Source organism: Microcebus murinus, chromosome 10 (genome assembly GCF_040939455.1).
Source record: "Microcebus murinus isolate Inina chromosome 10, M.murinus_Inina_mat1.0, whole genome shotgun sequence".
NCBI classification, from domain to species: Eukaryota; Metazoa; Chordata; class Mammalia; order Primates; family Cheirogaleidae; genus Microcebus; species Microcebus murinus.
In genome coordinates, this window is record NC_134113.1 from 53,797,826 (window position 1) to 53,822,524 (window position 24,699).

Here is a 24,699-nt window from a genome sequence, read left to right on the forward strand (position 1 = left end):
CTGAGCCCAGGAGTTTGAGGTTGCTGTGAGCTAGGCTGATGCCACAGCATTCACTCTAGCCTAGGCAACAGAGTGAGACTCTGTCTCAAAAAAAAAAAAAAAAGAAAAGAAAAGAAAACATATAAATACCTTACAAGTGCCCCTGACCCACAGAAAACATTTTTTAAGAGATAAAGTTTAGGCTGGGCACAGTGGCTCATGCCTGTAATCCTAGCACTCTGGGAGGCTGAGGCAGAATAGCTTGAGGTCAGGAGTTTGAGACCAGCCTGAGCAAAAGTGAGACCCCATCTCTACAAAAAATGGAAAATATTAGCTAGGTGTGGTGACATGTGCCTGTATTTGCAGCTACTACTGGGGAGGCTGAGGCAGGAGGATCGTTTGAGCCCAGGAGTTTGAGGTTGCAGTGAGCTATGATGATGCCACTGTACTCTACCCTGGACAAGAGTGAGACTCTGTTTCCAAAAAAAAAAAAAAGAGAGAGAAAGACAAGGTCTAGCTCTGTCTCCAAGGCTAAAGTGCAGTGGCCCAATCACAGCTATTGCAACCTGGGCTCAAGCGATCCTCCTTCCTCAGCCTCCCAAATAGCTGCGAATACAGACACATGCCACCACCCCTGGGTAATATTTTTTCCTTTTTGTAGAGACAGGGGTCTACTATGTTGCCCAGGCTGGTATCGAACTCCTGGCCTCAGGGGATCTTTCTATCTCAACCTCCCAAAATGCTGGGATTATAGGCATGAGCCATTGCACCTGGCCCATAGTAAACATTTAATAAATGTTAGCTATTATCATTTAGAGGTTAAATGTTAAAATGTAGATAAAGCCCTCAGCACAGTGCTGGGAACATAGTAAGTACTCAATACATGGTAACATTTTATTTCTAGCACTATACCATGAAACTTGGAAAATAAGAGCTGTAAGTCACCGAGGAGAAGGGAAGTTAAGGCCCCTGAGCTGCCATTAACAGGCACTGGGATTGGAAGGTCATCCTTCCAATGGCAGGTGTCTCCTCTCTTCAAACTCAGAGGAGATTGGAACCCCAGAAGCCTCTCCCCAGCATCGGCTTAGTCTGTCCACTAAGGGATCCCCAAATAAGTTTGTCCCCTGCAGCAGGTGGGATCTCAGCAGCTTGGATCCTCTACTGTTGATTTCACCCCACCTTGTCTCACTCCATTAGAATCTCCAGGGCAGTGGTTCTCAACCAGGAGTGATTTTGCCCCAGGGCTCATTTAGCAATATCAGGAAACATTTTTGGTTATGACACTGGGAAGTACTACTGTCATCTAGCACCTGCCAGATGTCAGGGATGCTGCTAAACACCCTACGCTGTATAGGACAGCACCCCACAACAAAGCATTATCCAGTCCAAAATGTCAATAGTTCCAAGGTTGAAAAACCCTGCTCCAGGGCTAAGGCGTTCTTTCTTGGCTTAGTAGGACTTGGCAGGGAGTGGGGGAAGAGAGGGAGGAGTTCCTTGTTGGAGGTGCTAGGGAACTGGGGAGGCAGCCAATCTGCAACCCACAGAAAGGGCCAATGGCCAAACAAAGGAAGAAACAAACAAACAAAAAAAAATAGAGTCAACTTCTTAATATGTGTTATATATTTCATTAATAAATAGTTTTTCTTCTTTAAACACAGAACATATAACAGATTGAAACACTCCCCCCTCCCCCCAATTCCAAAGACAAGAGTCTATAAAACAAATGCCAGCTGTACTGCCCTAAGGGCAGAAAAAGTCTGGTGACCCCCACCCAGCCCTGCCCCTGCAGCACCACCACCCCCACACTCTGCAAGAGAAGGGGGTCTGGGGCTTCTCCCTTGGATCCTGGGGACTTAGGTGAGAAGCATGTGAATGTATGATGTCACCTCTCCATGAGGCATGGGCTATGCAAAGATGAGGTTTCCTTCTTATTGGCTCTGACCAGCTCCTGCCCTTCTGATTTCAATTATGAAGCACCTGGGCTAAGCTCCTAAGGGACCTGCCTCTTGGCTTCCCCACTCTCCATTTCTCTGCTGCCTCCTTAGTGGGGAAGGGAAGGGCTCAGGGACCCCTCCCATCCCCCGGCTGCATGGAAACACTGTGTGGAAGAGGCATGATGCTGAAGGTGAGGCTGCCATAGGCCCCCAAGCCCATGAGACCAGCATGCCCCCCGTACCCCCACACCTTTCCTTCTTCTGGAGTGGAGGGCACTGGGGCAGCTGCCCCCTCCACAGCCTCGTGCCTGGCTTGGGGTATGATGGTTCTTTCAGTGTCAGGTCCTCATGCCGGGCCTGGCTCCCTCCTCGTCCCATTCCTGTCTCCTTCCAAGCCCCCACTGTGGCCATCTGAAAAACTCATGTCCAGTGTCCTAAATTGTTTCATCCTCCCTCTCCCCGTGCCTCTGCACCCCAAGGGAGGAAATGGGGGGCTGTCTCCCCCCTCCAATTCCCACTTCACATGATGGAACAGCTTTTGGCCTTTTCCTTCTTGAAGGTAGAAGAGATGAGTTCAGAGCGACTGGGGAGGTGGAGCAGTCGTTTGGAGAGGCTTCGGACAGGGCTCTTCGGGGGCATTGGGCTAGGCTTGTTCAGACACACCATGGATGCTGTCCGAAAGATGCTGTGGATACTCTTTTCTGAGGTGAAAGCTGAGCCTTCCAGGTAGATTTCTGCACCCAGCTGCTTGGCTATCGCACAGCCCTGCAGGAGGAGGTGAGGTCATTAATGCAGTGGTCTAAAATCGCTCTGCAACACTGCCTTCTATGTGCCACTCCCCAGACTACTCCAGGTGGGACCCAACAGCCAGTCTCCCACCACCACCCTCTGCCGATTATTTTTCTTAAGATGATGCCGAACTGCACATTAGAAATCACCTGGGATGCTTTTAAAACTATACTGATGCCAGACTAAGTAAATCAGATTTTAATGTGAAACACTGGCTTAAAAGAGATGGTCCAGGCCAAGCGCAGTGGCTCATGCCTGTAATCCTAGCACTCTGGGAGGCCAGGCGGGAGGATCACTCAAGGTCAGGAGTTCGAAACCAGCCTGAGCAAGAGAGAGACCCCGTCTCTACTAAAAATAGAAAAAAAATAGCTAGATAACTAAAAATATATGGAAAAAAAATTAGCCGGGCATGGTGGCACATGCCTGCGTCCCAGCTACTCGGGAGGCTGAGGCAGAAGGATTGTTTAAGCCCAGGAGTTTGCAGTTGCTGTGAGCTAGGCTGATGCCATGGCGCTCTAGCCCGAGCAACTGATTCTGTCTCAAAAAAAAGAGATGGTCCTTATATTCCCATGTGCATAAGAAATTATCCAGGGGTTAGGCTGGGCACGGTGGCTCATGCCTGTAATCCTAGCGCTCTGGGAGGCCGAGGCAGGAGGATCACTCAAGGTCAGGAGTTTGAAACCAGCCTGAGCAACAGAGAGACCCCATCTCTACTAAAAATAGAAAGAAATTAATTGGCCAACTAAAAATATATAGAAAAAATTAGCCAGGCATGGTGGCACATGCCTATAGACCCAGCTATCCAGGAGGCTGAGGCAGAAGGATTGCTTGAGCCCTGGAGTTTGAGGTTGCTGTGAGCTAGACTGATGCCATGGCATCTAGCCCGGGCAAGAGAGTGAGACTCTGCCTCAAAAAAAAAGAAAAGAAAAGAAATTATCCAGGGGTCTTGTCAAAAATGCAGATTAGATTCCCACCCATATCTTTTTCCCAGAGGGATTCTATAGGTATGGAGCCAGGAATTTGAAATTCTAACAAGCACCTCTAATGATTCTAATGCAAGTGGTCCACACACGATGCAATCTTAGAAATGCTGGCACACACATATACCTAGGTAAACAGGTACCCATTATCCAGGTGACTACTTTGCTAATTATAATACCATTCTCTCTTGCCACAGTGGGAGAGTTTGAACAAGAGCCATATTTCAATCCCTCTACCTGTATTCATCCCCACCTCATCCCCAACACACACACACTCACACATACACACTCACACTCACACACACACCTGCTCATAGGAGATGGGTGCCTGCTTCTGGTGGGACAGCTCCATCAGAGTGCTCAGGTCTGTTCGTAGGTCTGTCTTGCAGCCAATGAGTAAAACACGAGTGCTGGGACAATAATCTAGGATTTCTGTCCTCCACTGAGGGCCAGAGCAGGAAGAAGGGAAGGAGAAGGAGGAAGGAAGGAGGGTCAGTGGCAGAGACATACCCAGAGGAGCCCAGTTGGCAACATCATACACATCATCCTGCTTATCACTAGCCCAGTCCTCCCTCTGAGTCACAGCATCTCCACTGCACTAATTACATCATCTTCCTGCCCATGAGGCCTTTGGGGCCACCAGAGTACTGACCCAGGAACCGTCTCGTTAGTCAACAGCCCAGTCACCAGAAAAAGCACAGGGGCAATTCTCCTCCCACTCTCTGCCACACACAGAGGATATGAATCTGCCTTCTCACCCCAAACAAAGGGCCTTACAAGTCCAAAAGGTCAGGGGGAAGCCAACCAATCTCTTCCCAAGGAAAGGATATAATCCCAGCACCTTCTGAGAAACTATGCTAGTTCTGCAAGGATTCCTGGGACTCTTCAGTATAAGCAGATCCACCCAGACCCAAGAATTTCTCACCAATAGTTCAGCTCAGACCTGCCTAGCTTGCCCAGTCTCAGTGGGCCTGGGATCAAGATCTCTTAAAGCAGCTTTCAAAAGATCCTATCCCTGACCCACAAACATATTCCCCGAAGGCTCTCTGACTCTCAGTCCTTTGCTTGCTGGGCCTCTGGCAAAGCAGTATAGGACAGTGAAAAGGGCAGGACACAGAGGAGTAAGGAGACCTGGGTTCTGGTCTCAGAGCTATAGCTAATGGTGTGGTCTCAGGCAAAGCCGTTCCTTCCCCTGGCCTCTGTTTCTTGCTGTTTCACAAAATGAAATTAGGTGACAAGGTCCCAAAGATTCCTTCTTGTTCTCATGCTGAATTAGAGATTGTGCAGTTTACCTAGCCTTACCTTCTTGAGTGCACTGTCCACTGTCTCTGGACGGCTGATATCAAAGCATAGTAATACTGCATCTGAGTCGCTGTAGCAGAGCGGACGGACGTTGTCATAGTAGGGAGATCCTGGTATAGGGGAAAAAGAGCTGATGCAGAGCTATGGTACTTTCCCCTCCTTATAGGCCTAAGTCCAAAGAGCCTCAGGAATACCATTCTTGATCCCTGAGGATCCATCCCTTTCCCAGGGGAATGTGCTGCAGCCTAGAAGCTTGGGACTGACCACCTGCCAGAAGGCAGCACAGAATATCATCTCCCTTAGTCCAGAAAAAAGGAAGAGATGGCAAAATAAAAGGCATGACATATAAATTGATCTTGTCTGGGTCTCCTGCAGAAAAGGCTTACTTTGAGATCTACTAGTTTTCGGAGTCTCAAAAGGTACTCCCAATCCTGCTTGTTTTAGGTTTCCTCTTTTCTAGGGTCTGCCTGCTGCCCAACTCTGCTTGTTTCTTCTGCTCCAGGGTCTCCCCAGTGAAGAAACAAACCTGCCTGTTACATAACTGGCTGCTCTGCTTCTTTACCATGGGTTCAGAGCTTCAGGAGGTTGGCAGGGGAGGGAGACCATCAAGGGTTCTGTGCCCTACTCCTCTTCCCTCCCAAATTGCTTACACTGAAAAGGGCAAAAGGAAAGCTGTAGCCCCTATCCCTAAGATCTCAGGAAGGCAGTCTCGAAGGCAGCAGCACCAATAGCTGGGGATTTAGAGGCTGGAGCAAGGATCCTTCACTGGGAGGAGAGTAGGCAATGCCCACCCAGGTGGTCCTATATGGGAGAATGCTAGGAGCTGAGCCTACCCCCCACCACCCTAGAGAAGGAGCAATAGCGGATTTGGAACCCAGACAAGCCGTGCTCAGAATAGCAAGCAGCCCCTCTCCCCGCACTGCAATCGCCATGGAAACTGGGGGGAATCCAAGCTGGGGAGGGGGTGGTCATTAAAAAAAAAGGAGTACACGGGAGTTGGGATAGCTGCCTGTTCCTTCAGCCATCGCCCCCATCCCTTTCTGAGGTGGGGTCTTACCACTGCAGCACTGAGGAATAGAAGCACTGCAGCACTGGGGGAGGGGGAGGGGACAAGGCCTCCATTTTGGCTCGATCCCCCTCCCCTAAGACCAGCAAGTGAATAATGGGAACAGGATGGATCCAGGCCCCAGTGTTGGGAAGCCCCATCCCACACACCACAGCCACTTCCTCCTTCCTTACAGGAATCTAATCTGCAAGAGGGAGTTTGAGAATTACTGATAGCCTTTATCCTTTCTGAAATTGGGTGGTGGGGGTGTGACACAGGGAATAGAGACCACACTTGCTGATTTTCCATTATCTGAATTGGGATTCAGGGCTGCATTCAGACTGTGGGAGGAGGGGCAAAGCAGCAGGGGGTTTGGGCGGTGGTAGTGAAAAGAGATGAGCTGCAGTAAGATTCTGGGAAGATTGGGAGGTAGGAGGGCACAGCAGATGAAAAACCAAAAAACCATACATTATGCAGCCAAGCTGCATTCTAGTCCAATCCAGCCAGCGTAGCACAGTCCAGGATAACTAGAACCCTGCCTCCCAACCCCTGGAACTGCAACACAGAAAAGCATACCAGGTTGAGGAATATTTGTTTGGTGTAGGGAAGCAAGAGGAAGTCTTATTTTCTGTCAACCCATCTCCTACTCCCAACCTTTTCAGACCTCAAAATTGGAGCATGGGAATAACAGCTCTTTGGAGGAGTAGGACATCATATTTATTATATGTAACAGGAAACCCCTGATGATTTATAGTTCCTCTTTAAATTCAGCATGAATATGCATTTTGGAGGAGTACTAGATTTTATTTTCTTCCTCCTATTTCTGGCTTTTATTCCTTAATTATGACTCTGAGGCAGTCTATGAAAAAAGATCTGGGGTAAAGAGATGTGGAAAGGGGTCAGCATCAAAGCAAAGGATAGCCTAGCACTAAGGGCTTGGGGCTGACAGGCTGGAAAAATATTGTTGTCTACATTCTAGAGAGACAGTGCATCTTCCACCTCACCTCAGTACAGGGAAAACGGCCAGAACCAACCCCTTGGACCCCACTAGCCACTATTAACAAGATAACGCCCTATATTAAGCCATTTCCCCCACCCTCTAAAACATCGATGATGCATCGCTGCATCCCTGAGCCGCAGAAGTGTGACGAGTGGAGCTAAGCTGCGGCAGGAGGACAGCAGTGGCCCGAGATGGAATGCAGGAGAGAAAACTGAGTCTGAGCAATATTTCTGCCAGAGAAGGCTTGTCTCCCTGCCCCAACCACAACTGCCTCCAGCAGCACCACACCTCCTGCCTCTTATTTGGCTTTGATCTGGGGAAGGAAAGGTTGTGTGCATGGTATATGTGTATGTGTGTATGTGATGGGTGGCAGGGAGTGGGAATCAAGAAGCCCTGTTTTACTGCAGCCCCCGCCCCCAGGGAGTATTCATGGTTCCCTTCACCTCACCACCCCAGCCCTCTGAAGGATAGAACTAGACCCACAGAAGCGGGTCCTGTGGGGTTCATCTGTAGCCCATTCAACTGAGTTGACCAACCACCACCCCTCCCCACAACTAAGAAATCTTCAGATCCCTGTCTTTCTGTTTCCTGGCAAGTGCTATACTTCTCTTCACCAAATTGGGAAATAATTTCTAAAAGACAGCAGCAGCAGCAGCAGATCAGTGGAGGTGGGAAAGGAGCATTTGGGGCCAGAGTCTTACCTGAGGTATCCCAAAGACTAAGCTCCACTCTCTGTTCCTCTGTCTCCAAACAGGCTGTGTAATTCTCAAACACGGTGGGCACATAGGTCTGTGAGAAAAGAGGAACCATTCACACCCTATCCTCAGAATCCTCTGGTTAGTGCTGGCTACACAAGCACTCATCTAGTGAGACACCAAAGTGACAGGAGATAAAGAGCCAGAGGAGGGGATACACAGGGCAGGAGGGAAGGGGCTGTAGAGGCACAGGCAATTTGCTCCATCCAAGTAAGAAATGTGAATGACCCCCCCAGCCAGGGACAAGCCCCCCATATCCTAGACGGTCAGGGACACACCACACACACACACACACACACACACAGACTCCTCATCCCCAGATCGGTTTGTCTCCCTATTTTAGAGAGCCACAAGCCAATTCCACCTCTTCATCTCCTCCCTACAAGCCCCTTGAGCCAGGTGAACTGCAGTAGCCTGCCTGGAGGCACACTCTAGAACCTCTACGGAGGGGCGAGGGGACAGGCAGGGACTACGTCAAGGAGAAACCCCAGCCTCTCCAATGCCCCCAGTTCCATCTCCTGAGAGCAGACTCCAGGGACGAGGGGATTTGATCGGTGCCTCTGGGTGAAGAGGTGAGGAGGAGCCATCAGGGCGGCAGAAGTGGGACAGGTCTCAGGGGAAGCTAAGGCAGGGCAGTCCTCCAGTCACAATGCAGCTGGGGATGGGGCAGCCTCAGAAAACGGCTGAGGATGGGTTGCGGTGGGGCTGGGGGAGACAGCTCTCCTGGGCAGGTGGGAATCTACTCCCGCCCCCCGCCCCCCAGCAAGCAGGCGGGGAGAAAAGCCGGCTGGCGGGCGGGCAGCTCACCTCCGGATAGCAGTCCTTCGCTAACACCTGTAACATCGCCGTCTTCCCACACTGCACATCCCCCACCAGAACGAGCTTACATCTGGCCACGACTGGCTGAGGGGGCCGTCTCTCCTTCATGGTTGCAGCCTCCGCGAGACTTGGACTTGGATCCTGAGAGGGGAGGGTTGCCAGGTGAGTCTCAGAACACAGACCAGCCGGATTCCCTGTCTCCCTCCAACTGAGGAAAAGGCCGGCACAGGCGCTTTATATTGCTCTGGCTAAACCAATCACAACAGGGGGCGGGCTCTGTCAAGGCCAATCCCTGACATGGGATCCCCTCCAGCAGCCAATGGTAGGAGGCTCTATATCAGCACCCTTCCTCCCTTCCCTTTCCCTTAAAGCTGCACCATTTCTTCCCTCTGAAGGGGGATTCCCACGCTGTTTTACATTTGTATTAGGAAAGGGGGAGGGTATTTGAAGCAAAATTGAATGATCGTTAGTGTCCACCAATTAGTGTCAAAAATCATAAACTAGCTTTGGAACCAGGATGTGAAGTCAAGGTGGAGTTTCAGGGACTGTCCCAGGAGAAAAGCAGGACCTGCTTAAACTATAGACAGGTTGGAGCACTGGGATTAGCCCCAGAGACCTCTGACTTTTTTGTTCCATTTAATACCCATCCAAACCAGTTCCTACTTCTGGCTTCCCCTTCCAGTATCAGCTCCTGCTGTACCCCTCTTAAAGCCCAAGTCTCTTCCTTAGGCATCACCTTTACCACCAAAAAACAAAAGCAAAAACAAACTTTCTAGTGACATCTGGAAAAAACTATATAGCACCTGACCCAGAGATGGACAGAGAGAAAAGAATGCTGGATTCTGGCAAGCAGAGATAGAAGACAGGAAGAGAACAAAGTAAACAAAAGTCACCTTCTCTTTGGCCAGACAACCTGTCACCCCAAGGCTAACAGGAGCTGCTTAGGGGTGTTTGTTCTGCTGCCTAGGTTCCATTTCCTGGATGAATCAGGCACAGATCTAGTTCCATGTTGACACATTCTGACACTGACGCACTAATGTGTGTCGCCTGGTTAAAGTCCAGACTGGGCCTAGGACTTTGAGGTCAGAAAAGGCTGGAAGGTGAGCAGAAGTTGAGATGAGCTATGTAAATGCCTAAGAGCCCTGCCCCTCAGAGCCTTTGTATCTTGGGGAGCCTCTGCACTGAAGACAGAACCATGGATGTGCACAGCTTAAATAAACCACTGATTATATGGGAACCAAGAGTCCAAATAAGGCCTCCTGGGGAATAGGGATTAAGAGAAGACCAACCTGGGGCAATCCCTTCCCTTTGTCAAGCCGGAACCTCTGGAGCATGCCTTGGGTCTTGTTCCATCTGAGTTTTACTCTTCCTTCACAGTCATTGCCGCCCCACCAAGGGATATTTCCTCTGTGATAAAGGATGCTTAAGCCTTCCTTAGACCCAAAGGGACAGATCTCTAAGAGTGGGATTTTCAATGCCCACTATAGACAGTAGGAGAGTGGAAGTTATTCTGAGACTATCTTGAGACTCTAGCCAGTGTCCTTTCAGTCAAATCCTATGGTTTCCAAGTCCTAGCTGCTTGACGGAGGGCTCTGGTGCCAAGGCCTGCACTGCCCTCTACCCATCTCCTAAGCCCCACCCATTTCCAGGGAATCAGGAATCAAGAAAACCTTCAGGGTAGACAGAGGGTTATCCAGGTGCTACCATTAGCTGGTTACCCTCCTTTCTCAGGCTCTCTGGAAGTTTCTTCCCTCTACCTTCCCCCAGGCCTCATCCTCAGTCCTCAGATGTTGTTCTGTCTATAGAGTTCGTCCTCTCCTTGCCCTTTTCCAGCAGGCTGACAGCCTCTCTGAGCTGCCCATAAGTATGGTTTGGGAGAGTTCCAGGAACAGCTGTCAGATCATGAACTGCCTTAATCTGGAATCCTTTCCTTCGCCTGACCTTCTCCTTCTGTATCCTCCTGCTCCCCACCCACAGTCTCAATGGTACTTAGTTCTGGAAGCATCAGTAGAGTTCCCTCCAATACATCCTCTTAACCCTTAACTGAGTTCCCTCTAATGCAGCCCCAAAAGAATTTAGCCTTCTCCCATGTTCTCTACAAGCCTCCCCCTACACACACACGCTCCACCCACCACTCCAAATAAACATTCAGTATAAGTAAAAACTGTTCCTGTTATGCAAACAGCTTCATCTGGCTTCTAACAAGGTTGCCATTCCTGAGCTCCTCTGAGATGGAAATTCTCGTGCTAGCACTGATTCTTCCCTGGGTTGCTACATTTCAGGGTTGGGCAGCAGAAAGCCTGAGCCATGTTACAGAGCAGCCTCCACCATGGCTGAGTTTCAAGATGTGTCTCCAAAGATGTTTTGTGGGTCTTATGTTTATGAGTTGCGATGGGAAAGGAGTTGTGTGTGAGTGTGTGTGTTAGGTCTGGAGGCAGCGTGGCAACATAAAAAGAGGAATGAAGCCAAAGTTCAGTAGGTCTGGCTGTTGGACCCAGCTCTTTCCTTAACTGTGTACCTTTGGGTAAGTCACTTCTTTGTCTGGACGCCTTTCCTTAAATGTAATATGAGGGCTTTAACTAGAGAAGTTGTTTTTAGGCCTTTTTTTTTCTTTTTTAGTAGTTAGACTCCCTCCTATTTTTTTTTTTTTTTTAGAGCTGGGGTCTTGCTATGTTGCCCAGGCTGGTCTCAAACTCCTGCATTCAAGGGATCCTCCCACCTCAGCTTCCTCAGTAGCTAGGACTACAGGTGCCCACTATGCCCAGCTTCCTCCTCCAACTTTGTTTAAACCTCTTCCAAGTGTAGTTATTTAAAACTCCATAGCCCAAGTAATACATTTATAGGATAGATCTTCTCTGTCAAGATCAGGAAAATTTAAAAGAAGGTAATACTTGGAAAGATTATGCCAAGGTGAAAGAAGCCAATCACAAAATACTACATATCCTATGATCCATTTCTACAAAATGTCCAGAATAGGCAATTCCAAAGAGAAAGTAGATTAGTGGTTACATAGGGCTGTGGGGTGGGGGATAAAAAAGGAGTGACTGATGACAAACCACTGAACTGCACAGTAAAAATTGGTGAATGGTATGGCATGTGAATTATGTCTTGATAAAGCTGCTACTTTGAAAAATAAAGTTATAATTCCAAATCTTCTTTATACAGTCTCCATTAACCTGTTTTTTAAAAACTTTTTTCTTGTGGAAATGTTCAAACATTTTAAAAAGGTAGAAAGAATAATACAATGAATCCCCAAGTACCCATCACCAGCTTCAATAATTATCAACATGATCTTGATTCATCTATATTCCCACCCACTTTTCTCCCCTATATCTCCTGTACTGGATGATTTTTTTTTTTTTTTTTTTGAGACAGAGTCTCACTCTGTTGCCCAGGCTAGAGTGAGTGCCGTGGCATCAGCCTAGCTCACAGCAACCTCAAACTCCTGGGCTCAAGCGATCCTGCTGCCTCAGCCTCCCGAGTAGCTGGGACTACAGGCATGTGCCGTCATGCCCAGCTAATTTTTTGTATATATATTTTTTAGTTGGTCAATTAATTTCTTTCTATTTTTTAGTAGAGATAGGGTCTCGCTCAGGCTGGTTTCAAACTCTCAACCTCGAGCAATCCTCCCGCCTTGGCCTCCCAGAGTGGTAGGATTACAGGCCTGAGCCACCATGCCTAGCCTAAAAATAAGTAAATAACTTCTTAATATCACCAAATATCCTGTCAGTGTGAAAATTTCCACAATTGTGTCCATCTTGGATTTATTCAAATTAGAATCTAAACAAGATCCACATGTTAAATCTGGTTAACGTGGCTCTTAAATGATTTTTATTTTATAGGTTCTTCCTCCCCCTTTTTTTTTCTTGCAGTTTATTGAAGAAACCAGGTTTTTCTACAGTGTCTTCCACCTTCTGGATTTTGCTGATTACATCTCCATGGTGTTGGTTAAATGTAGTAAACTCTTTTATGAACTACATCTTATGCAGAATCCCAAAACACCAAAAAGATGACAAACAAAAATGCTCTGAATTAGCATTTTTGAACCAGAATAGGAGACAGGGAGGGGGGTGTCACCCAGCCTTCCCTCCTCTCCTTGAGAACCTCCAAGGGACAAACCCCAGGGAGCACAGTTTTAAAACTACTGGTCTGGATATTGTCCTCTAGCACAAGTATGTGTGTGTGTATACCACACCCCCAAAGCCCACGGCTGCCCTACCTTTTTTGGGTTCTGATTACTCTGATAAGTCCTGTATCTGGGACAGTGGCACAACACACAAAGACATTCAGGATGGTAGCAAATTAAAATTCACTCTGACTCTTACCAGAGAATATACAAACCCAGTACATTCTCTGCCCTAGGGATTCTTGCAAAGAGCCCCCAGGCACCCTGCCACCTTCAGCTCCCAGGAGCCTGGCAGGGCACGGCCCGTTCTCTCCTGCCCTTAACATGACTCAGGTGCTCCACTTCTCAGTCCTAAGCGATAACTTCTCATGATCTCAGGGGTCTCTGGCCCCTGGCACTTCAGAACACCTGACCTTTTGACTGCTGGCATTTTAGCTCACTGAAGTGCTGACCACATTTTTAAGACACAAGCTCGGCCTTCAGGGAGTTCACAGCTAAGAAGGGAGATAGGCAAAAAGCCTGGTAAGTAATTAAAACCAAGTGTAGTAGGAGCGCAGATCTGGTCAGGTGATCAAGGAACAGGGTGGTTTCACTTGGGCCTCAGTTCCAATACAAGATTGGAAGAAGATGACTATGAATGTAGGACAATGAGAAGCATGCCTGAGGACTGCAGAATCAATCTAAATTGACATAATTAGGAAGGGAAATCTGCTGCTAAAATATAATAAAGATGCACTTCAAATCCAAAGATATAGAAGTTTGTACTTTAAGAAAAATACATATACATCTACCTACATGTTGTTTTTTATTATCCATTCCTTCCAGCCAAAAGACCTCCAGCAGACACCTGTAGTTGAACAAAATTGGGTTTGTAGACTCATTTCAATAAGAATGCACACCATGGTGGAACTGTGGTACATCTGATAAAAAGGTATTAGAACTGATTTAGGATTTTTGACTTCCATTTGGTAATTTGGGGGAGAGGTCAAAGAAGTGGGACTGCTCTGGATTGGATGCTGGTCACAAAGTGGGATATCTTAATAAATCTTATATAGAAAGTGGGAAGAATGAAATAAGGATAAAGCTTTGATTGGTAAAGCAGCAGCATTCACTTATTGGCTAGAATGTGGGGATAGCTGGCTGTTTTTGTGATTTGGACAATGTTCTTGTTTATGTCTTTGTTCAGATATGATCACAGAGAGGTCTTCTTTTTGTCTTAATCTATCATAGCGATAGAGTGGCCTTCCTGATGCTGGTATTCTGTGAAATACTTCTGTCCGGCAGGAGAAAACCAAAGCATTGCTGAGAGTGCCAGGCCAGTTCCTGGCTGTCAGGGGCTGCTTTTCTCCTTCTCAGGCTTGTCTTTTCTCCTTTTCCAGGGAGCTGGGCCTTGGTACATAAGCCAGGTGAGAAAACAAAAGGGAAAACAGGGCCGGGCGCGGTGGCTCACGCCTGTAATCCTAGCACTTTGGGAGGCCGAGGCGGGCGGATCGCTCAAGGTCAGGAGTTCGAAACCAGCCTGAGCGAGACCCCGTCTCTACCAAAAATAGAAAGAAACTAATTGACCAACTAAAAATATATATACAAAAAAAAAAAAATTAGCCGGGCATGGTGGCACATGCCTGTAGTCCCAGCTACTCGGGAGGCTGAGGCAGTAGGATCGCTGAGCCCAGGAGTTTGAGGTTGCTGTGAGCCAGGCTGACGCCACGGCACTCACTCTAGCCTGGGCAACAAAGTGAGACTCTGTCTCAAAAAAAAAAAAAAAAAAAATTTTAAAATTTTTTTTCAAAAGGGAAAACAGCCAGGAGCAGTGGCTCATGTCTGTAATCCTATCACTTTGGGAGGCTGAGGTGGGAGGATTGCTTGAGGTCAGGAGTTCAAGACAGCCTGAGCAAGAGTGAGATCCCTGTCTATACTAAGAATAGAAAGAAATTAGCCGGCCAACTAAAAATATATAGAAAAAATTAGCCGGGCATGGCGGCACATGCCTGTAGTCCCATCTACTCGGGAGGCTGAGGCAGGAGGATTGCTTGAGCCCAGGAGTTTGAGGTTGCTGTGAGCGAGGCTGACACCACAGCACTCTAGCCAGGGCAACAGAGAGACACTCTGTCTCAAAGAAGAAAAGAAAAAAAATTCCAAAAAAGAAAACAAAAAAAAAAGAGAAGAATTTTCTTGGAAAACTTCCTGGAAGAAAGCACTGATATGTGCCATGATACCAAAGAAGACTAGGATGCTGAGAGGTGAGCCTGAGTGTAGGGAATGTTCGAGGGGAATGGGGTGGCTTGGAAGCAAGAGATGGAGGTCGGGGAAGAGGACCTGTGTGTGACTGTGTATGTGTATGTGTGTGTGTGAATAGAAGTATATGCATGGGAGGAGAAGAGAAGGGGGAAAAAGCCACTCGAGCTGGACTAAGAATTAGGAGGGAAGTGGCCGAGGATGGGGACAGAGCAAAAACAGTGGCAGGTGTTGAAGACAGTGGCTGTGAAGAAGCCTGTGTGCTGCCTGGCTCTGGCTGAGTGGGGGTGGGAGTGGAGGCACGTAGAAGAGAAGGAGGGGGCCAAAGGGAGTTCAGCCATAGCCACACCTGGGGCTGGCATGTGAGAACAGGAGACTGGAGAGAGGCAGCATGCAGGCCTTCCTGCCTTGTCTTGCCACCACCCTGGGGCTTGGCCAAGACCACCGTGACCACCTGCTGGGTGCATGGTAGGGAGTATAGGGAGTAATTGTAAGGGAGGAAAGGACCTCAGGGACATAAGAGTGAGTTGAGAAATGATGTGGACCCTGAGCCAGGCTTACTCCCTCTCCAGTTTCCCAGGTCCAGCTACTTCCTCATCCTCCCCTGTGGCAACTCCCTCACCCCTCTACCCTCTTTTGATCCTGCTTTTTCTCCCCTTCCAACAGCCTCCCTGGGGTCTTCTTGCTTCCACTCTCCTGGGCCCCTCTGGGAAGTCCTTGATCTGGCAAAGATAGACATAAGTATAACTCTGCTCCTGCCTATCCTCAGATGTCTTGCCTGCAAAAGTGAGATAAAACTGTTATGTTGGGAAAATGACTGTAAGGACACTTGGTTCCCCTATTTGCAAATGGATAGATTAAAAACAAACACAAGAAACTGCATAGATCATGTCTATCCTCTGCTTAAAGTCTTTCCGTGGGGTCAGGTTCACTTCTCATCCTGGCTCATACATAGTGCCACACGTGACCTGCCCCCTGGCTGGCCTGGTCTCTTGCCGTTCTTCTCTCCCACTATGCTCCAGCCACATTGAACTCATTTGGATTCCTTCAATATTGGCTTTCAGATGTTTCTGTCTACAAGTTACAGTCAGAAATACATATTATATCACAATCCAAAATACTCATACTATGTATAGATATAGATATATCAACAGAAATTACACATACTATATCTCTCTACATACATATGTGTGTGTATATATATCTCCTAAAGCTTGCTGAAACATTTGCCTTTACTAAGTACAATGCACTCTGATTTTTTTCTACTTCATTTTTTTTAAATGCTTGTCAGGACTCACTCAGTTGACCTCGCTGCCTACTCTCCTCCAACATACCAAGCTTATACTCAGGGCCTTTTCTCTGCCAGGAATGCCTTTCTCTCTGATTGTCGCAAGTGGCACCTTGCCATTGTTTAGATTTCAGGTTAAGTGTTACCTGCCCACAGAGGTCACCCAGAATAAAATAGCCACCTGAAGCTTATCGTCCATGTTCTCAGTATGGCCTTTATCACAATGAAATTTTTCTGGTTTATGTTTTATTGTTCACCTATTTTTTATTGTTGTTGTTGATAGTCTTTCTCTCTCACTATGATAGGGTGAACTCTGCAAGGGCAGACCTTCTTGCCTTCTCCATTTGTACCTTGAACCGAGCACAGCAGGTCCTCAGTAACACAGGTAGACTGAGGGAGTCTGCTTACACTTGAGCAGACTCTTGCTCTCTCTGGGCCTGCGCATTCTCCCCTACAAAGCGTGAGTTTGGAACCACTTCCCAGAGCCCCTCCACATCTCCCGATGATCAATCCAGTTTTCCAGGACGCAGCAGAGGATGTGCTCCAGACTCCCAGGGCCGTGCCCAGTGGGCAGGACCCAGAAGGTCAGACAGTCAACTGAGGACAGTTACCATGGAAGGGTCTCGCTTCCAGTCTCCTGAAGGCCGAGGATATAAACCCAGGCACAGAACAAATAATGGAAAGACAGAACTGGAGCCAACCGGACATAAGGAAGACAAGCGATGGCGAGGTAGTTCCTGTGTGCTAAATGTTCTGCCTGCATTGTCTCAGTCAATCCTCAGCCCTCTGAGGGTGGAAGAAGTGGTACGGAACACCATGACACATTCCGCCTCAGGAGTCAGCTGGATCGGATTCAAAACCTGATTCCCACGCTCGCAGAGGCAGCGCAGGTCCAGAGCACTAGCTGGAGCCACACTGCCTGGGTTGGGATCCTGACCCGATCAGTTACGACTTGTGTGACCTAGGGTAAATCACTCCACCTGCCCCTGGGCTTTCTCATGTCTAATGGGGATGGCTTCAATTGTGCAACCTCATGCTCTTTCCAGCACATCTCCAGGAAGCTTTCCTGGGGATTGGGAATCTTAAGCAAACCAGGAGTCCCCAGCGCCTCCCTCCCACCTGACACCTCGGGGGCTGCTGGCCTGCGCACTGCATGGGGGTGGGAAGGCTCTGCATTGAGCAGGCTGAGGCCTGAATCCAGGGCCCAGCACTTAACTAAATTTGTGACCTTAGATAAGCCACAACCTCTGGGAGCCTTGGTTTCCTTGGCAAGGACTTTGGATTTCCTGGGCCAGGGTTTCTGCCACAGCTGGGATGTTCTTCTGATGGCCAGCCTCAGTCTCCCCACACTCAACACTTCCTCTTCCCTGAAGGAGGGAAAATGCAATTGCCACAGTAGCACTGGCCAAACTGTGATTAATTATTAAGAGACTTTCCTTCCCTCTTTCAGCTTTCTCTGGGTTGAATAATGAAAATCCCCTTCTCTTGCCCTCACAAATCTAATTCTCAGCCTTCCCCACACTCTCCTTTGCCACCTCCCTCTATCATCTGTGTCCTCTGACACTGAGTCCAGCTCAGTGCCTCAGGCTGGGGTTTGAACTGAGCTGAGAGAAAGAGAGCTGAGAAAAGACCCTGTGTCCTGTAGAACCCTCAGATCCAGGAAATAACAGTTCCCTTCCTGAGGCCTTTGCCACCTGCAAGGCACTGTGCTAAGTGCTCTCCTTGCGTGGTTTCATTTAAACCTCTCTATTAAATACTTTTTTTTTTTTTTTGAAACAGCATCTAGCTCTGTCACCTGGGCTAGAGTACAGTGGCATCATCATAGCTCACTGCAACCTCAAACTCCTGGGCTCAAGCTATCCTCCTGCCTCAGCCTCCCAAGTAGCTGGGACTACAGGGGTGCACTGCCATTATAGGCTAATTTTTCTATTTTTTGTAGAGACAGGATCTGCCCAGGCTTGTCTCAAACTCCTGGCCACAAGTAATCTTGCTAGTTCAGCCTTCCAAAGTGCTGGGATTATAGGCATGAGCCAACCATAAATACTACTTTATTGTTTATGAACTGGTGGTGTACAGGGCCCAGGGGTCACCTGCCCCACAGCTCCTCCTCTGAGTCAGGTGCTATCTCAATGGGACAAGCCAAGAACTGCAGGGATAGAGTTGCTTTTTCTGAAGGGAGGGGAAAAAGCCATGGGGAAGAGGGGAAGGAAGGGAAAGGGGTTAGAATTTCTAGAAGGGAAACAAGAGAATATAAAAAAGATAATAGACCCAGAGACACATACAGTTCAGAACTGTGTTACAATCTGCTTATATCAGTGCTGAGGGGATGGGGGGCAGAATGATGGGAGGTGGGAGGGTAAGTCTGGGAATTTTCAACAGACGATGATGATGTATGATGGGGTTGCGGACAAGGTTGAAGAATGATCAGGAGAAGAAATGCCCCCACCCCCATGCCTGTGGAGAGCCAAAAGATCAGGGAGGTGCTAGTGTGTGAATTGTGTTTATTTTTTCCAAAGTCTAAAAATACCATGAAAAGGAAACACATACACACACAAAGTAACCTGACCAGAAATGGGGAAAAGTGGTCACGGCGACAGCTGAGAAATCTGAGACAGGAATTTCAGGAACTGGGATAACTCAGTGACCTGCGCTTGGAAATTCCACTGCGTGACGTGAAGCTCTAGGAAGCTGCGGCTTCCGATCAGCTATCAGCGTCTGGAGCACTTTCCAGCAGCCTGGCGGGGGCAGAGAGGGGCGGAGATGAATGCGCCCCACCGAGAGGGCGGACCTGTCACCTCCAGGGGGTGTGAGTGTGGGAGGGATAAGGTGTGGGGTATTCCATTTAGCCCACTCTCATAGTAATCACAACTACTAGAACAACAGCCTTACTAAGGTGCCAACAATCTTGTTAAAGTATTAATAGTATTATCTCCACTTCACAGATGAGAACACACAGGCACAGGGAGGTTAAGTCATTTGACTCAGGTCTCATCGCCAGCAAATGGCAGTACTAGGAATCTTTCAGAGATCACAGATCCCTTTCTTGAGGATCTGTGAAAGATGTGTGCCTAGTATCCGGGGGAAAGCTTATAATGAACCTATACACATGTTACATTCAATTTCAGGGGCTTCAAAGAGCCCCTAAACCCATTCTATGGTAAAGACATTGGATAGTAGGGCCAGTGTTGAATTATCTCCTACCCTTATCCCCAACCTCATACATAGTCCAGGAAACAAAGCAACAGTGTACATAGGGGAGGGGGACCTTACAGAAAATGCATGTCACCCCTTGAAACCTCTACTAGCCTGGGACCTGGGGTTTGCCCTAGCTGGTTTGAGAGGTCTCCCCCAGTCTGCTCTGGTGGGAAGTGAGGACAGAGGTGGCAGGTAGGAGAGGGATAGGCTGGGAAAGCCACAATGAACTCTGTGGGGAAGCCAGAATTGTGCAATATTGGAGGACAACACTTTTCCCTCACCCCCTCAGGGTATCCTTTCGGGCTGAGATTTGGAACTGCCCAGGCTGGAAGAGAAGGCCTCCTCCCTTAATTAAATGCCCAGGGGTTGCTATGGAAACCAGAGCTTCCAAATCCTGCCCAGACAATAGGGAGAGGAGCTGTCTCCAGCCTAGACAAGTGGAGCTTCAGGGGCCTCATTGGGGATGGGAATGGGGCCCAGAGGGTGAGAAAAAAGGGGTGCCAACCAAAGAGCTCAGCCTCCCCTCTCCCTGGAACTGTGGGAAGGGGCCTCTCAGAACGGCGGGGTCTGTCAGAGACAGGGGCAACCCTCCTGGAAAGGGGAAAGTGTGGGGGTGGGGCAGCGAGAGCCAGGCACTGCCCAGAACTGAACACCTCCTTTGTTCCCAGAGGAGAAAGCCAGCCAAGCCGGTAAACAAAGGGAAGAGGCCAGAGGGCAGACAGCTAAGTGATAAGACCCGGGGCTGCAAAGAGCTGAGTAATGGAGCCTGCGGGAGGGAGGGGAGTCTCCGGAGTCACGCTGACAGGCAGAGCAGGCAGCATGTTTGCCTACATTGTCAAACCGACAGGCAGTCATGGCGGTCCACACAGGACAGGCACCTCTACAGAAACACTCGTCTTCGGGGACACTCAGACCCCTGCTCCTTTGTCCCCCTATCTCCTCTCTGGAGCCCCCTTTCAGTGTCCGCCCTTTGGAATGTGTGTTTGGGGAAGGCAGAGGGCAGTTCTCTCTTTAATAAGCCTGGGCTCCCACAGGTAGGAAAACTGCATATAGGGTTCAGGGACTTTAGCAGGTCGTAGATCCTGTTACCTCACTCCAAAAGAGGACAAAGACCCCTGTTTGGAAAACATTACAATACCTACCATTCATGTAGCACGTATGCGCCGGGCATTGTGTTGATGGCAATACAGTCGTTTAATGTCCTCAACAATTCTGTGAGGTAAAAATAACTGTCTTCAGGCAGGGCTTGGTGGCTCATGCCTATAATTCCATGGAAGGCCAAGGTGGGAGGATTGCTTGAGGAGTTTGAGACCAGCCTGGGCAACATAGGGAGGACTCCATCTCTACAAAAAATTTAAAATTAGCCAGGTGTGGTGGTGTGTGCCTGTGGTCCTAGCTACTCTGAAGGCTGAGGCAAGAGGATCCTCTGAGCCCAGGAGTTCGAGGCTGCAGTGAGCTGTGATTGCACCACTGTACTTCAGCCTGGGTGACAGACGGAGACCCTGGGTCAAAGAAAAAAAAAACAAAACTGTCTTCTGTTACTAGGGAGAGGAATATGAGAGGAAGTTAGGTAAATTAAGCAAATGCTCACAGCCAGTATGTGGAATATCTGGGATTTAAACTCAGGGTTGTCCAACCCTTCCCACTTTTCCTATGCTTGCTTCAAAATCTTCTTGGAAACTTTTCTGAGCAAGCCCACTCTGTTCTTATCCCTTCGCTCTCCCACTCAGTGTTACCTAAATACTTCTATAGAAGCTGTTCCCAATTTGTAAGCTGGTTATTTAAACGGTTTATATATAACTTGGTTGTTTGGAACCCAAACGCACTTTTCCTGGAGAAGAAATCTTAAATGGGTCCAGAAAGGCCACTTGACCCAGAATGCAGCTGACAGTGGTACATCTAGTTTAGGACTAGCCTGGGGCCCCCACCATCATCAATAATATTGTTTCCTGGAGAAACACATCTGGTTATATGGTGGAAAAGAAAGTAGCTTTCTTTTCTCACTTTCTCCTCCCTCCCTTCCCTCATCATGCTGGGCCTCTATTCCAGTTGCTAGAGTGCCTGGGGAAATGATAATAAATCACAAATCCCGGCACTGACCAAAAGGAGTGTTTCCTGAAAGGGGGACCAGGGTAAAGAAGTGTTGAGAGACCAAGCCTTCCAGAGCTGCGACTGGTGAGGAGGCACAGAGAAGGCTGAGGGAGGAGGCTTGGGGCAAGCGTGATGGCTGTCAGCAAAGGTTTAAAGGAGGTGGCTCCAGAGGCCCAGACTAAGACCAAGAGGGAACCAGGGCATCAGATTTTTCTCTGATGAAGAGAACCCTTCTAACTACTAAATCTCTTCAAAAGTGGAATGAGGTGGGGCATGGTGACTCACACCTGTAATCCCAGCACTTTGGGAGGCCAAAAAGGGGGGTGCTGCTTGAGGCCACGAGTTCAAGACTAACTGGGGCAATATGGAGAGACCTCATTACTAAAAAAAAAAAGAAAAAAAGAAAAAAAAATCAGCCAGGTGTGGTGGTGCATGCACCTGTAGTCCCAGCTACTTAAGAGGCTGAGGCTAGAGGATCACTTGAGCCCAGGAGTTCGAGGCTTCAGTTAGCTATGATTGTGCCACTGTACTCCAGCCCAGGTGACAGAGCAAGACCCTGTCTCAAATAAAATAAAATAAAATAAAAAAGTGGAATAGGCCTCTTCATGAAGTATTGAGTACTCTGCTGCTGGGAATATTCAAGGAGAAGGTAGGTGACCACCAATTGGGCATATGGTAAGAAGAAAGAAGCATTGGACCAGTAGACCTCTAAGATGCCTCTAAATCCATATACCCATTTAGCAAATGTTATGGTAGTCTCTGTATGTATCAAGCACTGTGCTAGGATCAAAGTTTGCAGTGGAGAATAAGATGGGGTCCTTGCCCTCATGGGCTTACAGTGTAAGCCAGTGTAAGTGTAATGGGAGAGTTAGATATTAAATAAACACAACTGAATATATAATTTTATTTATTTATTTATTTTTTTATTTTTTTTGGGGGGGGGGCTTCCAGTAAGGACCGGAAGACCTGCTAGACAAATTCTAAAAGAGCTGTAACTTGAATATATAATTTTAAATTGTGATACAGGTTATAACGGAAAATATTTGATCATAGGGTACCACCATGAGAAAATAAGAGAAGAGATCTAATCCAGAGACTGGATCCAAGGGCCTCTCCGAGGAACTGCCAGTGAGGCTGAGATGTGGAGGATGGGTGGGGGTCAGCCTAGAAAAGGGCAGGCGCGTCTGTGTGGCGAGGATTCATGGCTCAGGCAACGTCAAGTACGAAGGCCCTACGGCAGGAAAGGACAGTGTAACTGGAAGATGGTGAGTGAGGGGAGAATGGCAGGAGATGACAAGGGAAGATGATAGGGGCTAGATCTCATAGGCCCCAGGAGTTTCCATTTCACCAATGCCCTGACCTTAACTCTCTCTTTCATTTTACAATTTTTAAGTGTTTCTTTGTTGTCGTTATAACAAAGGGGTTTTATTACTTGGCAGAAGTAAGGAGCACACTGGAGATGGTCGCCAAAGCAGTGTATAATTTTTTAATGCTTAGAGACAGGGTCTCGCTATGTTGCCCAGGCTGGAGTGCAGTGGTTATTCACAGATGCGATCAGAGCCCACCGCAGCCTTGAACCCCTATGCTCAAGGGATCCTCCATCTCAGCCTCTGGAGTAGCTGAGGCCACATACGTGTGCTACCATGCCAGGCTTAACCTTATCTCTTAACTAGTTGCCCCTCTCCAGTGCTGGTCCTCTAGGCCCCGATCTCTGGCAGCTCCCCCAGTTGTAAGTCCTCACTGTTTCCCATGGCTTCTCCCACTTTCCTGGGACCGCTCTTGCAGCAGGTGCTCCTTATACCTTATCAGTGGCCTGGGAGGTGGAGTGGTAGAATTCCTATCTGTCCTATGTGGGAGGCCCAGGTTCAATTCTTAACCCTTGCAACTGCCTTCCCTCTCAAGAGGTAGCATAGTTTTTTGTTGTTTTGTTTTGTTTTGTTTTGTTTTTGAGACAGAGTCTCGCTTTGTTGCCCAGGCTAGAGTGAGCCCATGGCGTCAGCCTAGCTCACAGCAACCTCAAACTCCTGGGCTCAAGCAATCCTCCTGCCTCAGCCTCCCAAGTAGCTGGGACTACAGGCATGCGCCACCATGCCCGGCTAATTTTTTCTATGTATATTAGTTGGCCAATTAATTTCTTTCTATTTATAGTAGAGACAGGGTCTCGCTCTTGCTCAGGTTGGTTTTGAACTCCTGACCTCGAGCAATCCACCCGCCTTGGCCTCCCAGAGTGCTAGGATTACAGGCGTGAGCCACCACGCCCGGCCAAGAGGTAGCATAGTTTAGTGGTGAAGAGCACAAACTCTGGAGCTAGACTGCCTGGGTTCAGATAGTGGCTCTTTCACTTACTTGCTGTTTGATCTTGTCAAGTTACTAAACTGCCTGGTGCTTCAGTTTCCCCATGTGTAAAATGATGATGATCAAGCCTATCTCCTAGGCATGTTATGAGGTAATATTTGCTAAGTGTTTAGGACAGTGCCTGGCATATGGGAAGTTTACAGCACTTATGGTACTTATCCTCAGGGGATATGTTCCAAGACACCCAGTGGATGCCTGAAGCCACAGATAGCACCAAACCCTACATACACTATATTTTTTCCTATACATACATACCTATGATAACATTTAATTTATAAATTAGGCACAGTAAGAGATTAACAATAATAACTAGTAATAAAATAAAACAACTATGATATGCCACCATCACTACTCTTGCACTTTAGGGCCATTATTAAGTAAAATAAGGGTTACTTGAACACAAGCACTGTGATACCAAGACAGTTGATCTGATAACCAAGAGGGCTACTAAGTGACTAATGGGTGGGCAGCATCTACAGCATGGATATGCTGGACAAAGGAGTGATTCATGTCCCGGGTGAAATGGAATGAGATGGCACGAGATTTCACCACACTTCTCAAAACGGCAGCAATTTAAGACATATGAATTGTTTATTTCTGGAATTTTCCGTTTAATATTTTTGGACTAAGGTTGACCACAGGTAACTGAAACCATGGAAAGTGAGACCACAGATTGTTTTTTAAATAAACTGAATCACTGGCAATAAATCACTGCAATCTCTCCCATTTCTCTGTCTCATTCCAGGCTCTCCCAGTCCTACCCACTAGGCCCACATCAAGGAGCCAGAGGCTGAGCCTGCTGTTCT

The 24,699-nt window shown here is 48.0% G+C and overlaps 1 protein-coding gene and 1 non-coding gene across 2 annotated transcripts; both read right to left on the reverse strand.

Annotated features, from left to right (window-relative positions):
- Positions 1–1,576: 1,576 nt before the first annotated feature.
- On the reverse strand, positions 1,577–8,822 carry RND1 (Rho family GTPase 1). The gene is made up of 5 exons (XM_012758915.2): positions 8,592–8,822; positions 7,731–7,818; positions 4,985–5,094; positions 3,990–4,124; positions 1,577–2,678 (listed from the first exon to the last, which is right to left on the reverse strand). The coding sequence occupies exons 1-5, from the start codon at positions 8,709–8,711 to the stop codon at positions 2,433–2,435; spliced, it is 699 nt and encodes a 232-aa protein (XP_012614369.1). The 5' UTR covers positions 8,712–8,822; the 3' UTR covers positions 1,577–2,432.
- Positions 8,823–22,476: 13,654 nt separating this feature from the next.
- On the reverse strand, positions 22,477–22,538 carry LOC142873573 (U7 small nuclear RNA). The gene has a single exon (XR_012921578.1). It is a non-coding gene; the product is annotated as a U7 small nuclear RNA (small nuclear RNA).
- Positions 22,539–24,699: the final 2,161 nt, after the last annotated feature.

Coding starts and splice junctions, on each gene's coding strand:
- RND1 (XM_012758915.2), bottom strand. CDS start 8,711: ATGAAGGAGAGACGGCCCCCTCAGCCAGTCGTGGCCAGATGTAAGCTC. Junction 4,125..4,984: donor TGGACAGTGCACTCAAGAAG/GTAAGGCTAGGT, acceptor TCTGGCCCTCAG/TGGAGGACAGAAATCCTAGA. Junction 2,679..3,989: donor CACCCATCTCCTATGAGCAG/GTGTGTGTGTGA, acceptor CTCCTCCTGCAG/GGCTGTGCGATAGCCAAGCA.